Below are 17,515 nucleotides of genomic sequence, written 5' to 3' on the forward strand. Positions count from 1 at the left end.
ATAAATCCCAATGCATCTGTATTATATTATATACAGAGAATAATGCAATGTGTAATTTGTGTATCAATGTAATTTTTTGTATTTGTATTCTTAATTATTTATTCTTAGAATTAAAGTATATGCTTTTTAACAGAAATAGAAGCGTTGCCATGATTAAACATACAGAATGACAGAAAATGGACTATATTTACTTAGTTTGAATAACTGTGTACATATTTGTGTTCTGCCTCATACTTATTTTGCATGACTAATTTTGTTATTTTTCATTATGTATTAATGATCTGAAATTGAGTTTATGAAGTGCACAGAATCTTTGAAAACACTACATTGAAAACACTCAGTTGCTGTTTGCCCTGAAATTGATTTTGAATGTTGAAGCAAATTAAAGGTACTTTGAGGAGAATGATAAATAAAACTGTTTTCCAGCTGTTTAATTATCTGAGACAGCTGTCAGATCTGAGAAGGAAACAGACTGTTTGTACAAAATCTCCCGACAGATTTGATTAGAAACCCAGTTAAAACAACAAGCGGTAGCATTAATCACCGCATTATCAGACAATCTGATTCTTGTGTTCAATGTAATTGAATCCTCATTTCATGTGTACAGGGTCTGAGCGATCCCAAAGGCCCTTAACACTGGCAATGATCATCATGCAACTTGATAACACTCATCAAATAATAAAAACTATTACATAAATGATGTTTGATTTCTTAGATGGCATCCAGCTATAAAACATGAATTAATACAATAAATGTTGACACGCACAGACTTTATGAACACATGTCCACACCTGCCACTTGTTTACTTATGAACATATGAAAATAATAGGAGCTTAAATCAATGGTTAATCGATTACTTTTCCACACCTGCATTGCATGTTTTACATTTTGCCATTGCGGTCGTTCTCATCTTCATTACATTTAAACAACAAACTAGTCATTATGATCATGAGGCTGGATTACATGTGGATGAAATAACCATGTATGTGTGTTTGCACACACGTATGTTTTGCACAAATATGTACCAGCCTAAGGAGGTGGGCTCCCCCACCTGAGTCTTGGTTCCTCCCAAGGTTCTTCTCATCTAACACATCTTAGGGCTCACTAAGGGGTTTGTTAAGCTGCTTTGGGACCATATTTAATAATAATAAAACGCTACACAGTTCAATTAAGCATACAGCATTGGAATCTCGTGGACTCCACAAATAAAAAAAATTAAGCAGAATAACAGGTTTAGTCAATATAGACCTTTGGTACCAAGCGCGTACGCATTAAACATTTTTTTGCCACAATGCATCTACGCTAAAACAGCATGTATCGCGTGCATTTGATGGTGTGACGCTTAATAGATTGTTTACTGACACGAGCACCCTTAAGAGCAGGGTTGCAAGCGTACAATTTGCGCAAACGCACGCCAAGGGCTGAACGGCAGTATCGTGGTGCTGATGTGGTGATGCTCGCTGTATGCCGCATGTCTTGCGTCGCATAGCACACACACAGACAGAAGAGGGTTCGTGCCATCTGGAATTACCTGTACACATTATTAGGCATTGCGTAAACGCGGCGAATCCGAGGAATTTGGGTTCGGCACACGCAAAACCTTAAGGGTCCTGAGCACCGGCGCACATTTCCATTTGCCTCGTCCGAATTGCTTGAAGGTAAGAGGCGAACGCATGCATGTACACGGGGATAACATGTTCATGTTCATAAGCGCATCCGTGGCTTTTTAGGGGGAATCTGGCTATTTATTCTAACGAAGCAATCAGGTTTACACCCCCTACGAACATGCCAGGAATGAATGCATGAATGGATGAATGAATGAATAAAAAGGCACCGCATTGTACGGCCCGATCACGAGCGCGTAAGAGTATATTAGGCTTTATTAAAGCAGAGTACATTGCGCTCTGGCGCATTCGGCACACCATTACATTTCCACCAAAAGCTCACGAGTTACTTGTTACTGATTTGTTAAATGACAATGCCACGATGCGCTTGGTGTTGTGTGATGCACGAAGGAGATGGAGAGGTGTTTATCAGCCTCATTTGAAAGATAATTTTTTCTCATTTGATTAAAGCGCAGACAAACGCGACTGCGTCTTTTCTCTGCAGGCTGGCTCGAAATGCTATCGCTTCACACATTTCAACGTGAAATGAAACAAAAAACGCTCGTTTAAATGGAAAGCTAGACATATACAGTATAACACAATTTGTGTCGGATCCATATCGTGCCACATCAAGACGATATCTAATCCAAAAGCATTATACGCGTCTTATTTCTTCTTAATTCTCACATTTACAACAATAGCTAATAATTCTGCATTGCTTTCGCGGTGGTTTGCCTTCTCAAGGTCATTTGTTCAGCCATTGGTGCTTGAGAAAACCCCAGCACTGTTACATAAGACTGAATGTTGGGTTGTCGTTTAAGGAACAATAGCTGACACCTTTTGAAATGAAGCAGCATTCTTATGAAACGTGTTCGAGTGTTTTTCATGCTCAGCGGCTCGTCACATTTGATGCAGAAGATGTTGCGAGCAGGAGTCAGGCGCTCCACATGGAGATGAACCTCCTCACAGCCCCTCCCCACGTGCAGCCTATTTTACCAGCTGCCCATTTACACATCAACTCTTGTGACTGCTTTATTCTGAATAACACAGCAAGGCTGTCTCCAACGATCTGCTTACGCTTATTGTTGGGGGAATAATAGCCTACTAATGTACAACTTGGTGTGAATTACTTTGTTGCCCAAGCATTAAATATGTGTGACACCATTTGTTTTCAGTGGCTAAATGGCTTTTTCTCAGGACTGACGTGAAAGCAAATGTCTAGAGTAAGGTACACACTGACAAGCCTGTCTGATGATTTTTAAGTTATCCAACAGTATTTGTCCATTTTGAGATTACACTCAATGGTTCGCAGAGATGCCATGAAAAGACGTTTTCAAAGGTTTAAATAAAAGTTTCTTTCACCTCTTCACTGTCCGAAGAACCTTTTTCCACTATTAAAAACCTTTTGTGGATGTTAAAGTTTTTATAGACAGTGTATTGGCTCTGCATGAGCAAAACCATTTTTTATAAATGGTCATCATCAAAATCTATTTCATCAGTTTTTATCAGCACCGATTCCAAACTCCATACGGACAGCGTTTGATTGTGTTCATTTTGATTTGAAATGTAATACATATAATAAAAACGAGCTTTATCTCTGGACGCGAAGGTGTGTTAAAGAGCTTTAAGACTTATTCAAATATCTTGTTTTTTCAGATAAAAAAAAGGACGTATAGTTTCAACAGCCAGCTTTGAGAACCTTCCTTCACTGTAATCGTTCTTTATTTCAGTAATCATGGGCAAGCAAAACAGCAAACTGACCCCTGAGGTGATGGAGGACCTGGTGAAGAACACAGAGTTTAATGAACACGAGCTGAAGCAGTGGTACAAGGGCTTCCTGAAAGACTGTCCCAGCGGTCGACTTAACCTGGAGGAGTTTCAACAGCTCTACGTTAAGGTCAGAGACTACCGGCTTTCACCATCAACCTTTCAGAATTGTTTTCGTAAGGATGTCGTTACGCTCTTAAAAATAAAGGTGCTTCAAAGGGTCTTCACAGCGATGCCATAGAAGAACCATTTTTGTTTCCACAAAGAACAATTCAGTCAAAGGCTCTTTAAAGAACCATCTCTTTCTTACTTTTTTATCATCTGAAGAACATTTTTTCGCCACAAAGAACCTTTTGTAAAACAGAAAGGTTATTCAGATGTGTCTTTGGCATCGAAGAACCTTTTGAAGCACCTTTTTTAAGAGTGTAAGGTAAAATGAAGCCAGTCATCATCAAACCTTGCTTGTATGCTTTGGGTTAAGTGTTTGTTCTTAAACATGTAACATCAGGTCTAAGGGATCAAAGAACAGGAATATCACAGGCTCCAGAACAAACTTCATTCAAAATCACGGGGTTACACACTTTAATAGAACCTTCTTCTACTGGAGTGAAGCACAAACCACCTTGGAAGCTACAAACTGTTTACATTTATAGAATTCCTATTACTTTCTGATAGTCTTGGTGAAAAGACGTGCCATCAAGCAGCACCGACTTATTCTTTAAAATGATTAAACAAAGAGTTGAACGTGCTGATTTGCTGTAGAAAATATAATTCCTCTTCAAAGGAGTCCACCCCAAATTGAAAACCTGAAAGTTGTACTAAAAGAATTCGTAGACAGCTTCTTCTACACTGTTCAAGAGTTACATGAAGACATCAAATTTTGTGCTGCGCTTAAAACATAACATTATGCCCCGGTTTCACAGACGAGGCTTAAGACTAGTCACAGACTAAAATGAATTTTGAGCTGTCTTAACTGAAAACAACTTGCCCTGACATATCTTGAAATATGTCAGTGCCATTTTTTTGTCTCAAGATTTCTAAGGCATTTTAATAAAAGCGACTCAAATAGCCTAAATAAACTAAGGCACAGTCCTGGCTTAGGCTAAGCCTTGTCTATGAAACCGGGCCTATATGAGTTTGGAACGACTGTTCCTTTAATAAATCACAGTGATTCTAGGACACCCCAGCCTGCCCAGTTTCACTGACCGGATGAAAGAATCTGGATTGTTCTTTGCAGTTCTTCCCGTACGGCGACGCCTCCAAGTTTGCCCAGCACGCCTTCAGGACCTTTGACAAGAACAGTGACGGCACCATCGACTTCAGAGAGTTCATCTGCGCCCTGTCCATCACATCGCGTGGCAGCTTCGAGCAGAAGCTCAACTGGGCCTTCAACATGTACGACCTGGACGGTGACGGCAAGATCACTCGAGTAGAGATGCTGGAGATCATAGAGGTACAGAAAAAACTTGTTTTGCGACAATTCGCCGACGAGCTTTCCTTCTGAATCTCATTTAGCTTTAGATTGCACTGGATGAAATTAAAAATGACATTTTTGCCCAAATTAAAACTCAACTTTGTCAAATGTACAGTACGCCCGTGACACATCTAGGGGCTGATGGGTACAGACATTTGTGGTGTTAGATGATAATTGTTCTAACACATCTGTTCTCGTTGAATAAAACCAATGCAATGCAATCTCTAATCATTAATGAAATGGTGACGGTACACCAAAATGTTTTCGTTTCACTTTGCCATTCGCAGAGGTTCAATGAGTATCTCAACGCCTCCATGTGACATCCCCCCCCCCCCTCTCTCTCTCTCTCTCTCGTTCGTGTAAAGGCTATTTATAAGATGGTGGGCACGGTGATAATGATGAAGATGAACGAAGACGGCCTGACACCCGAGCAGAGAGTGGACCGAATCTTCAGTAAGATGGATAAAAACAACGACGACCAGATCTCACTAGACGAGTTCAAAGAAGCCGCCAAGAGCGACCCGTCCATCGTGCTGCTGTTGCAGTGCGAAATGCAGAAGTGAGGCAGCGCACGCTAGCATGCTACGGACTGAACACGCGATCCGATTCCACCCTCATTTCCACAAGATTAACACGTTTCGGACTACTTTTACGAACTTCCTTCCTGTGATCGAAAAGCTAGTGTGCATGAGAATGCTAAATGCTACGAGTTTAGAGTAATATTCGTTTAATTTACCAACACGCGACAACGTGTAAATCCAGCGAGTCCGGTCGTCCATCGTTTAGTGAAGTGCTCTGCCGTATTTCATTTCTAGCTGCAATATTTCAATATTTCACGCGCATCTATACTGCAGTATTTCACGCAGAAGTCTGGGTACCGAAATCAAAATGTCACATTAAATGTTGCGATGAAATCAGTCTGTTGAACTTCAATACTCGAATTTAAGGAGTGCGGAGAGGTTCGTGCGGCCCTCCTTCCAAACGTGCTTGTACTTGAGAATATAAATGTAAGTTATTTGCATGCATGTTCTAAGTGTAAAAAAACCTACTCTCTCTCTCTCTCTCTCTCTTCATTTTGGCCACCTTGACGAATAATACAAGGGAGGCCTTATATAAATGATAGTATCAAGAAGAAATCTAATGTGTGAGATTTACGTTTGTTAATCATCTAGCCATTCGATGTCCTCCCTTGGGTGCATGTTTATTCAATTACAATGAATGTTGTAAACGCTTCTGTAAGGCACATTACAGCCCCTCTGTTGAAGTTTCGCATCTGGCGTTAACTTTTGCCGGCTCACTTTATTTTGCGCTGCCACGAGAACCAGTTAAACGAATGCCTTTTGTTTTGACGTCAAACGAAACACTGTATCGCTGCTCTACCACAGCTCACATGAACAGATTTGTTCCCGTTAGCTTTCATTATGTTTTACATTTACATCATCACGTGCATGAATGGTCGCCTGTGAATTTGTTTCTAGTAATAATACAGAAAAGGGCAATATAACATTTTGCGTAAATTAAATAATGGATTCGTTTCCCCTAGTAATACAACAAATGTGTTTGGTACACGTTCCCCCTCGGTGTGCTGCATTTTTATTGAGCTGTTTTTGTAAATCGATATTTCTACACGACGGTTTGTAACTTCGCCGCATCCCTCGAAAGAGCGCCACCACGAACCCGTGAATAGTCCGAGCTAAACATAGCTCTACCCTCTTTAATTTATTCCCAGTATCCTCCATATTTTCCGTTTACCCAGGAGTTTGAAAACACAGTGTCCCAGATCTTTCGCTGGCCTGAGAAATGGCAAGAAATGCCCTGCGCAACACAGGAATAGGCTCATCTTTGTAAAATGCAAATCCCCAATATATAGTGTACATCTTTGCCCTGTAAATATTTGTACCTAATACGGTCAAGCAAAATTTAAGCAGTCATTTAATGGTGTAATATGAGGTTTGTGTTTTATATGTGGCATGTTTTATCTCCGTATGTACCAGTTGCACTGAAAACATTGTGATTAAAATCAATAAACTCTCCATGGGGTTGTTTTCAGAACGCAGGTGCTCAGATGTGTGCGAGTGACCACAAATCAAGAGACGAGAGGATACAAACGGAACAGTTACTTTAACTCAGCATTGTGGTTTACACAAAGGATGCAGGTATCAACTGACAAATATATTAACTCATGAACAGGTGTTGACAGTTAAGAACACAACCGCTTTCTGTTTTTCCCAAAGGAAGAGATCAACAGAGAATGGTTCGCAGAAACAGTAACGTGCATAAGACTCACACAGACATAAAACAAAAGGCACATGTTTTGCACAGAAATGCTATGAACAAAAACCATAAAACTTCCATATAAATAAAACATAAATAAAACAAATACAAGGGCAGCACATTTCTCAGGACAGTCTCTCTGTACCTAATGCCCATTCTCCTCCTCTATGCCTCTTTCTGGATCCTGAAGTTGGTGGATTTTGATATGGGCACTTCTAGGCAGATTGCTGAAAAATAAAGAAACATTAAAAGTTTACACAGAAACATAAAAAAGGACTCAATATCATACGATTATTAAAATTTTCAAGTAAGCATCTAGTAAAACTAATTTACAAGGATGATGCCTATCAAGCTTTCAGACAAATTAATTTGAAAAACAAATGACAAATACTTGTGTTATTTTAGGTTCTTGAAGGTGCATTATTTATTTGCATTTAACTACAAAAATGCACATAAAAATGAATACGCTTTTTAACGTCATGTAAAAACAAACTCAACATGTGTAAACCTGTGAATGGCACCGTAGGCTTCATTTTAAGCGCAAAATATAATTTCTTATTTGAACTTGATTTTTTCAGTAAAACATGACTCCTTGGTGAAATATTTCTTCACGAGGTTCATTTTAAAAAAGGGTCGAGCAAACTAAACTCTGACATGAGCTCGTATGACGGGAGGAGGAAATCTTCACCTGGTGCTCTGAGGCGTGATGAAGACAAACTGTCTGAGCTGCTGACGTTCGGAGAGCTCCAGGAGCAGGTCCATTGAGATGCGTCGATTATGCATGTCCTTGTGCATACGAAAGGGCTTAGAAACAATAATACTCAACAAATATCTCGTGTTCAGATCACCGTGTGCGCAAGAGTACATACCATATAGACGTCGAATTCGTCCAGACACCTGAAGGGCGACTCTGTGATCTCCCAGAGAGACAGAAGGAAGCAGACGGTGGAGAAGGAGCGCTCTCCTCCTGAAAGAGACCGCATGTCGCTCACGCTGTCATTTTCCCGTCCCGGAGGCTTCACCTGAACACAACACACAGGACAAAGCGTTTGATGCATGCATTATTTGAATGTTACAGCATTTACACATCACAGATGTATTTGTTGTACTGTCTTTAAGACATGCTAATTTAAATATATAATATTCTTGTTGTGTTGTCATTTTGTAATGTAGTATGTTAAATCACTGTATAACAATAATGAGCACCATTAATAAGAACAAGAATTACATGCAAAAACCGAGCAAAACAAATATCAATCATATAGAAATAAACACGAAGTAACATACCGAAATGGACAGCGTTTCATTGTTGTGGTCAAACATCATGGAGCCACAACACTGCAACTTTATCATGAAGTTGTTGAAATACAACTTACATCTCACAGAAAGTGATCTGACAAAACAACACACAATTTACACATTCAGACACAACTGGCTAAACCTCCAAACTCTTACAATTACTGTGGTCACGTTTACAACAACAGACACAACAGACAGAAGTGCTCATCTTTGTTTTCATATCAAATGCGTTCGAAATGACATCTGCATAATAATCACTAACGGATGTGACCTTTCAAACCAATCAGCTTGTAGCATAACTTTATAGTGTGTCAAGCCTGCTTGTCTGGAGAGATGTAAGAACTAGATGTAATATAAGTTACCATCTCAATATCTTGTATCGAGCCTGTCGGTCGGTCATGATGTTGTCCAGACGATCAATAAACTTCTTCAGATCCCTCAGCTGGTTGGATTTGCTTTTGTAATTACTGTGAGCCTCTGCGTACTCCCTGAAAAAACATTCCTTTAACAATCATCACAGTGCTTACATTAACTTAATATCCACAATACCAATATACTTCATTAAAAGATCAAATATTTATAGCTCTACCCCAAAATAGAACAAAAAATATCAACTTCATATTTTTCCCTTTAAACCCTCCTGAATGCTAACCCCGTTTATTTCCATTTGATGTTACTATAACCCATGTTTTGTTTAGGGACAAACACGAGGACATTTTCAATTTTCCACGCCAAAAAACCTTCGATTGAACCTGGATCACATGTTTAACGTCACAGTGCATACCGAACGACCTGTTCCTTGTCGCCGTGATGCCTTTCATGAGTGCTGATCTTCTGTCGCAGCCGTGTAATCTCAGCATCGATGCTTTTCGCACTCCGATTTATCTTCTGACGCTCAGAGCAGATTTCTTTGGCTTTGGTTTGTAACGTCTTACAAAAAAACAGTTTCCAAAAATGAATGAATCTCATACTACAGTTTACTAGCATAAGAAGAGCTTTTTTACGAAGCTAAATAGCATACAGCACAGTATGACGGACAAACGTGAGTCTGTGAATACCCGAGTTTCTTCCTCTTTGAGAGACAGTTCAGCTCTCATCGCCTGGATATTGTCCTGGTGGCTCTTTAGTCTTTTCGTTAAGATCTGCATGGTTTGATCCAGTTTACTCTCCTCGCCGTCGGCTTTCACCTGCTCCTCCTTCAGATGACAATCAATCTGTCAGGAAGTACTTTATCTATTGCTGTTTTAGCACAAGCCTGAAAATGACCTACTCAAATGTGCACATTATCAATCATTTGAAGTATAAAAGAAAATGGGTAAGAAAAGTTCCTTTTACCAATTCAGTTTACCATCTACTGTTTACTTATAAAACAATAAACCATATCTCTGCCGCTTAGTAAATTTCCCTAATAAAACCAACGTTCCAGAAATATTTCACCAGATGAATATCTGCATATCCATCTTCATAAATGCCCAAAATATTGCTGTTTCTGTGACCTCTTCAGGTAGAGCATTGATAAGCTCACGGGCTGAATGCCCTGTCAAAAAAGGCACTGTAAATGAAAATATGTCTGAACTCTCTCACCTTTAGCTGTTCTATCTCATCGGACAGATGTTCCATTTTATTTTTCACACCTTTATATTGCTGATTAATGTTCACGAGCAATCGCTCGTGTCTCTTTAATTCTGTCTGTGCTTCCGTCACATTTCTCCTCTGCGATTCGATCTTCTGCTCGTTCTCTTGTGCCTCTTCCTCCTGCACATTTCACATATTATTCCATGACATGCATTGACATAAACGTTGACATTATTGACGGTTGGAATCCGTTGGACTCCTCACCAGAGAGCTGATGTCCTCAGTCTGAGGTTCTTCGATGTTCTCCACTTCTGATATTGAAGCTTTAACCTTGTTTATATTTTCCTAAAACAACAAGAAATATTTTGCTGGCACTGAAGCCGATTGATAGCACACTGATGTACATCATGATGTACACACGACTAAGATCAATGTGACATGTTAGTTTAAGCATCAATGAATCTGGTTGATTTCAGTGTTGTCAGTTTAATACCTGGTTCTTTTTGCAGGCCATGACGACACTACGCAGCCTCTCCTCCATCAACTGAATGTCTTCCTGTACTGAACTCAAGTGAAGCTGAAATCTAGAGAGCTGAGCCTTATTATTCTCCACCTCCGACTCCACCGCCCTGTAAAATAGATGATAACAAACATATTTACACTTCATTTGCCTCTGCATTAAAAGCGCAGGGGTGCTGTAGCCCGATGGCGATTTCTCACTTGACAAAATATGTTCATCTTCCTTGTCCGTTACAGCTCAGTGGTTAAAGATATGACATGCTTAAACCCCACAAGTAATTATATTTATGAAAGTGGCACTTGCCGGATTTCCGCCTCGGGATCCCCACCGAGATACTTGACCAGAACTTCATTTTCAGGAGTGTAATAGCGATGGCTGTACACCTGATCGCCATCGGCGGTGAAGGCCTCACGACAATTTCTCGGCGGTCCTGAGCCCTGCATGACTTTCCTTGCACGAGCTTTTTCCTGAGATCAAAAAATCATTTCACTCCGAGGCTCTAAAGACCATCTAAAACACAGAGTTTTTCACGCACTTACTTTGACGATCAGAATACACTCAATGCTTCTCATATCAATCAGGCAGTTTGTGACCACTGGGTTCTCGATATTGAGGGCATCCAGGACGGAAGGAAACTCGGGATGACGGACTCCCCTGACAACATCACAACAACATTACCGCCAGATCTTTGCCCACCGAAATACTACCAACCAAAGTATTTCTTACCGGCCTTGAAGTTTGTGAACGCGGTCTGTAAACGTGCACACAATTATCTGAGGTCTACTGCCTTTGGGGAAATACGGGGACATCAGTTCCTGCAGAACCTTTTCGTCCTTGTAATTGTCACAGCAAAAGGTCTTCATGAAACTTCGTAAGCAGCTCTCAACAGCTACGACTAAACTGGGATCCTTCAGACTGATGCATGCACCTAAGAACCCAAAATACATTTAATCGTGAAAGACTGAAGCAAACCTTTGAACGATATTTCAAGCGTTGGGTCACCTATAGGTCCCACTGGTTTCTTGACGAATCGCCCCTGAGCGAAAGCTCTGTCAATAGATTCCAACAGCTCGGGCATGTGGTCACCGAATCGTCTCAGTCTGTTGGACCTGCTGGCAGTGAGCTGTTTCTTTCTCTTCACTTTGGACTCCAGACACACCTGGATGTCCTTCTCCTCCATGCTGAAAGGGTTACATTTACATTTAGTCATTTAGCAGACGCGTTTATCCAAAGACTATGTTGATTGTAAAATCAAAAAAGGGGAACTGAATCTATGACCTTGATACTACTAGCACCCAGCACCATTGCACCACTTTTTTGGCACTAGTATTTAAAACCCAAATCCGTTTCGATGCTTTACCTCAGTTTGTCATATTCCTCTCTTCCTTTGAGAAGAGCTTGCTGTTTGTCTTTAATCTCTTGATTTAGCAAGCTGGACTCGGCCTCAAGCTCCTCCAGCTGCTTTCTGAGCGCAGATATTTTCTTCAGACGCTGCGTTTGCTCCGCCTCATGACTTCTTCCACTGCTTAAGATGCCGCATTGACAGAGTCATATGAGTTTTTTCATTTGAAGCAGAAATACATGACATAAACTCAATACGTGTTGGACAACTCCGAGTCCACTTTAAGCAAAACATTCTGCATGATAAATGGCAGCAAGTCTTCCCAATGAAAACGATAAACATACTCTATGCCATAAATCAATTATTGACATGAACAGCCTGGAACAATTGAACTCACCTGTGATTTATTTTGAGAATTCTCTCCCGGACCAGACATTGCTCCTTCTCTAATTGCTTTAATTTATTCTCAGCACTGAAGTAAATCACCTGAAAAACTGGCATTCTAAAAATCTATTCAATCTTTACAAACCTAATCAAAAGGGGCTTGTCGACTAAAAATAGGCAAATGGTCATTTATTTGTTATACCAATGTTCTCAATATCACCGTTGCCACGGACAGATTTAAAGGTGCAGTTCACCCAAACATAAAAAGTATTATAGCTTAGTATTACAGTCGTAATCACTGCATGTTTTCATTGCATGGAAAGAGCACATGCCTTACAACAATGCCTTTTCAGAGAAGACAGTCAGTTTTTCACTTTGAAAATAAAAAGTAGGGCTGTCAAACGATTAATCGTGATTAATCGCATCCAGAATAAAAGTTTGTGTTTACATAATATATGCAGGTGTTCTGTGCATATTAATTTTGTATTTATAAACACATAAATGCATATATTTAAGAAAAATATAAAATATAACTATTAATAAACTTTTATTTACAATTTCAATTATTGGTATATATAAATTAATACATTTAAAATTTCCTAAATATATAGACAAGTATGTGTATGTTTTGTCTTTATAAATACAAAATTAATATGCACAGTACACAGATATATATATTATGTAAACACAAACCTTTATTCTGGATGCGATTAATCGAGATTAATCGTTTGACAGCCCTAATAAAAAGGCAATTCTTTTGTTAACTTAATGCTGATCTTACCCTCCATACTAACTGCAGTTAAAAGTTTGTTTAAAAGAGTGGAGGGTTTTCATGAACATGTATATTCTAAAACATTTAAATGTATGGTATATCCATCAACATCAAGCAACATATCTCACCTCCTGATTGTTCTGTGCTTTAGATTTTACTTTCATTTCTTCCTTTAACGTTCGACTCTCTTCTGTCGAACCATCCAGCTCTTCTGTAGCTCTACAAATCTTCTGTTGGATTTCCTGCAATTTCTTTTCAGAAGCGACAACTTTGTTCTAGAAAACAAGCAAAAGTGGAAACAACCGTTACTGTGGGAAACCTCTTTTAGACATCACGTTTAACGTTGCTAATGGAGCAAAAATGTCTCAATTAAGGTGCAATGCAAAGCAATGTTTGGAAAGGACAACAAATCATTTTAGCACACATTCAACTGGGAAGAAATCATACATTTCAAAAACGTGACGCAGATCAGTTTGGATAACATCCAACATTTGGGTAACTGATACTGCAACCTACAAATAACTAAACTATTACTATTTTTACACACACATTGCATTACATTTACTCATTTGGCAGACGCTTTTACCCAATGCGACTTAAAAGTAGGAGAGCATATAACATTTTGATAGTTTACAAGGCCACGCTACAAGGAGGATTAAAGCGGGAGTAAGCAAGGGAGAGAATGAACAACAAGAATTTTATTTTTATTACACACAAGACATAGACAGTTATTGGTTAGTCAAATAAATGCGGAACACACAGTAGTTTAATGGGTAGTTCTGCCATTAAAAGCATGCATATTTTTTGAAAAGCCAGACCAACCTGACAGAGCTCCAACTTTTCTTCATGTTTGCAATGAGATTCTTCTTGTTCGATTTGTTCCTTGAGCTGTTCGACTCGACATTCCATCTCTCCCACCTATAAGCAACAGAGATAAGCAACTTTTGCACCTACAAGCAAAGGCGTTCAACACAGACCACTTTCACACTTCTGCAAAACGCATTCAATGATCATACCAAGCACCACGCCATCTTTTGTTTCAGGTCCTCCAGGGTCCGTCTCATGTCGTCAAAGGATGACAAAGACTCGTACCTTTCTTTCTTTTGCAAGAACAACTGCCTGAGGTCTTTTAGACACTGAGAATGCAACAAATGTAATGTATGTGATCAGAAGGGTTTTTACATGTTGCTATGCAGTTTCTAGACGTCTTTGCTAAAGTGTTCTGAGTGCTCTTGCTTGCTAAGACAACTCAAACCCTCAAGTCTTTGAAATATTCTTGTTTGTAGATATGGCTCATGACAATTATCAAACTTATGTCTTTAAGATGTATTTTCACACATTCAAGCATATAATCCGGAGCACTGTATGACCAACGGAATTAACAACAGAAAACATGGTCACCTCCTCCTGTCTTTCCACCTGATCACGAGTCACAGCTTTGGTCTGTTTTATATGAATGTAGTCCCTTTTCATCTGCTCCAGAAGAGTGGCTTTCATGAAAAACTTCAGAAATAAAGATGACGTGAATACAGCTACATGAAGACAGCAAAAGAAGTTTGCTGTAATACTTTAGCTACTGATAAGAGGTTTGTTATCTCTTTAAAACAAAATCACCTTGTATTTGTCCGTCTCGTTTTTTGAATGCAGGAATTGTTTACTCATTTCCTGGTTAAGGATTGACACTGGATTGTCAACCTGAAATCAGTCGATAGCAAAAGATACAGAGTTATGTGCCAAAATATGAGCAACAGTAACAGTGATGTTTGCCTTTGCAAACACCACTAACTATAAGCGCCAAACAATAATTACGTTTGAACACCATATAAAATGACACACAAAAATTAATAAAAGGATTTTGACTGTAGTATAAAGACACCTGGATGTTAAAATGGTCCAGTATAGCAGTTAACTCCTCCTTCTTTGTGGAGACAACCAGCCCTAAAATAAGAAAAGAGATGAATATGAGAAAAGAGATGAAGGCCACATTTATGTCCGTGACTCAAAGGACATATTACCTGATTTATTCTTTATCTTACAAGTCCTGCAGCCATCACTCGTGATATGATGCTCGATACAGATGCTGTCTCCGTAAGTCTCAATCTTATAGGCCTCCTTCCCTCTGTTCTTTAGTTTTACTTGAACATCTGCAGCGCTGTACCCAAAAGGCTCAGAGTGATAAGAGAAGAGCCACTATCACATTAAGAGATTCTTGACTGAAGCATTTGAAAATAAACTAACCTCTCTCCATATTTTACAAAGTCTTTAAAAGATGCTCCTCTGTTGGTTGTGGTTGCTTTTCCACCAAGACCCACTATAAGAGCTGTCAGAATGGCACTTTTCCCACCTTACAGAAATAAAAAGAATAGCACACATATAATAAGAAAATTATGGCTTATAATAAGGTCTCTGATAACCAACATACAGAACAGTTTGTTTTAGTAAATCTAATGAAAACCAATTGACTCGTGCTTTTTTACGGGCACAGCAATTATATTAAATAAACAACCATCACAAATATGATGCATGACATGAGGATTATTATTATACTATACTAATAATTATAACTATACTAAATATTTAAACTTATTTTCCCTATAATTTTCATGTACAGAATGAGAACCAGTTAAGTAGAAGAGTGTGAATACCTGTGAAACATATTGGACAAACTGATTATAGCCCCCCTAAACCATATTGTGTAAACATGTAAAAAAAAAGATATTTCTTACTTCCATTGTTCCCAACAATGAAATTGACATTTGGACCGAAACTGAACGGCCCAAGCAAATGGTGACTCATGAAGTTCTTCAAAGTAATGTTTTCTATGACACCTATATCCCCGACACTCTGAGAAAGCACAACGATAAACAATAAACATTACTTCTAAATGAACAATCACAAATTGGATCTTTTATTCTAAACACCAATATCTCATACAATAACAAAAGATTTTATAGTAATCTGAAACGATCATGTACAGTATACTTTTTAGACAAAAGCTTTATGATATTTGTCTTCCCAACACGGCCCCGTTGTACCCAATCATTTTCATGTTGTTCTCTACATAGAATTTAAAGATTAAACTGACCGAAGAAGAGAGCTGGTGGTCTTGCTGGGCTTCCTCCTCTTCATCAACCCCTTCCTCATCCTGAACACACGTTTTTCCCTCTGTCCTGGGAGTTTTACAGGGTTTTACAGCATTGAGGACACAGGACCTTCTCTTTTTCATGATTGACGGCTAACCTAAAGGAAAAAGTGTTGTGGAGAATCAGTCTTCTTAGTGCAGGAAGAAAAGTTTCCAGTGTCAAAAGGTCAAACTTTATTCGCTCGAGTGAGCCAACAAAGTTAGATGCTCAAAAGCTCATATGTGTCCAACGTTTATACAAAACTCTCAAGAGGTTTAACCCATCTTTCACCAATCAGGTTTCATGAAATCACTTTATTTTATTCGCCAATCCTTCTCTCGTCTGCCACAATTGTGTCATGTTCCCCTCCTCTCATCTTTAACTGTGGCAAACGTGTGGCCTTGGCCACATTTCTTTTAAGATTGTAGTCGCAGTAACGATGCAGGTGTTGTATCAAAATCCGACTCCCCGTGAGATTACGACTCCCCTGTTTTCCCCTAGTAAGGTTGGGGTTAGGATTAGGGGGCGGGATTTAGATATAGGGACCAATTACAAAGCAGCATCCTAAGTGAATGAACCAATCAGAAGTAGGGGAGTCGTAATCTCACGGGGAGTCGAATTTAGGCACAACACCGGAAAGTACCAACTTTTAAAACACTATCTGCTGTGCAGGGTGTTTCTCCAAATCTCATACAAATGACATGTGTTCAAAAAGAAGAGGAATACATAGTGAACAATGATGAAAAACATAAAGACATATAACGAAATTCCTCCATAAAACACGATGTTATTATTATTGTTTTAAAGAAACTATTAGAGGGATGCATCTTCCAACGGACCAGTTAAATAACAAACCAACGGCTCTACCGTCGTAAATCCATGCTGCGAAATGATGTTCACGGCGATGTTTAAAACACGAAAGCTTACATTTTAAACCACAAACGATTTCCAAATGTCATTGAGATGATAGAAATGCGCTAGAGTGTTGCAACACAAAGATAAACAATAGGTGCACTTGCAAACACGCTAATATTGACAATTGACATCGAGCACGTGACCAGACCATTTAAAGTCTATCAAACTAATATTCGCATAAACATTCCGATATACATTGCGCAAAAATCGCATTAAATCATAAACAAAACTGAACTTACTCATTCCTCAGGGTCTCGAGCTTGTTTTAAGACTTCCTGGTTTACTGGACGGCGAACTCCTCCCTCAAAATACAACTGAATGCTGAAACATTCAGCCCACCTTTACAATATGCCTAAAACGTTCTGTCCACCCTCAAAATATGACTAAAAACACTCAGTCCACCCTCAAATTGTGACTAAATGCGTTCGGTCTTAACAATATGACTAAAACGTTCAATCCACCCTCAG

General features: G+C 39.2%; 2 protein-coding genes across 3 annotated transcripts; one reads left to right on the forward strand and one right to left on the reverse strand.

Annotated features, from left to right (window-relative positions):
• The first annotated feature begins 1,313 nt into the window (after positions 1–1,313).
• vsnl1b (visinin-like 1b) lies at positions 1,314–6,551 on the forward strand. The gene is made up of 4 exons (XM_057343372.1): positions 1,314–1,658; positions 3,335–3,501; positions 4,609–4,824; positions 5,211–6,551. The coding sequence occupies exons 2-4, from the start codon at positions 3,340–3,342 to the stop codon at positions 5,406–5,408; spliced, it is 576 nt and encodes a 191-aa protein (XP_057199355.1). The 5' UTR covers positions 1,314–1,658; positions 3,335–3,339; the 3' UTR covers positions 5,409–6,551.
• On the reverse strand, positions 6,484–17,407 carry smc6 (structural maintenance of chromosomes 6). Of its 2 annotated transcripts, XM_057343370.1 has the most exons (27): positions 17,288–17,404; positions 16,097–16,251; positions 15,738–15,855; positions 15,250–15,355; positions 15,027–15,163; positions 14,888–14,949; positions 14,626–14,706; positions 14,413–14,514; positions 14,028–14,147; positions 13,834–13,929; positions 13,140–13,286; positions 12,253–12,341; positions 11,874–12,038; positions 11,516–11,694; positions 11,240–11,441; positions 11,053–11,167; positions 10,817–10,980; positions 10,487–10,622; positions 10,258–10,338; positions 10,003–10,173; positions 9,477–9,614; positions 9,203–9,348; positions 8,781–8,906; positions 8,407–8,512; positions 7,989–8,141; positions 7,808–7,905; positions 6,484–7,346 (listed from the first exon to the last, which is right to left on the reverse strand). In XM_057343370.1, coding segments are annotated over exons 2-24 (2,823 nt in total). In that variant the 5' UTR covers positions 16,238–16,251; positions 17,288–17,404; the 3' UTR covers positions 6,484–7,346; positions 7,808–7,905; positions 7,989–8,141; positions 8,407–8,511. The 2 variants fall into 2 exon arrangements, with proteins under 2 accessions (XP_057199353.1, XP_057199354.1); XM_057343371.1 differs by lacking the exons at positions 6,484–7,346; positions 7,808–7,905; positions 7,989–8,141; positions 8,407–8,512; positions 8,781–8,906 and having other exon boundaries at positions 9,233–9,348; positions 10,053–10,173; positions 17,288–17,407.
• Between the last annotated feature and the right edge of the window lie 108 nt (positions 17,408–17,515).

This window comes from Triplophysa rosa, linkage group LG10 (assembly GCF_024868665.1).
Source record: "Triplophysa rosa linkage group LG10, Trosa_1v2, whole genome shotgun sequence".
Taxonomy (NCBI): Eukaryota; Metazoa; Chordata; class Actinopteri; order Cypriniformes; family Nemacheilidae; genus Triplophysa; species Triplophysa rosa.

Excerpts from the sequence above, each read along its gene's own strand:
- vsnl1b (XM_057343372.1), top strand. The coding sequence starts at position 3,340 with ATGGGCAAGCAAAACAGCAAACTGACCCCTGAGGTGATGGAGGACCTG. Across the intron at positions 3,502-4,608 it reads TTCAACAGCTCTACGTTAAG|TTCTTCCCGTACGGCGACGC; the intron begins GTCAGAGACTAC and ends TGTTCTTTGCAG. Across the intron at positions 4,825-5,210 it reads AGATGCTGGAGATCATAGAG|GCTATTTATAAGATGGTGGG; the intron begins GTACAGAAAAAA and ends GTTCGTGTAAAG.
- smc6 (XM_057343370.1), bottom strand. The coding sequence starts at position 16,237 with ATGAAAAAGAGAAGGTCCTGTGTCCTCAATGCTGTAAAACCCTGTAAA. Across the intron at positions 12,039-12,252 it reads ATTCTCAAAATAAATCACAG|CAGTGGAAGAAGTCATGAGG; the intron begins GTGAGTTCAATT and ends CGGCATCTTAAG. Across the intron at positions 11,442-11,515 it reads GAAACCAGTGGGACCTATAG|GTGCATGCATCAGTCTGAAG; the intron begins GTGACCCAACGC and ends TTGGGTTCTTAG.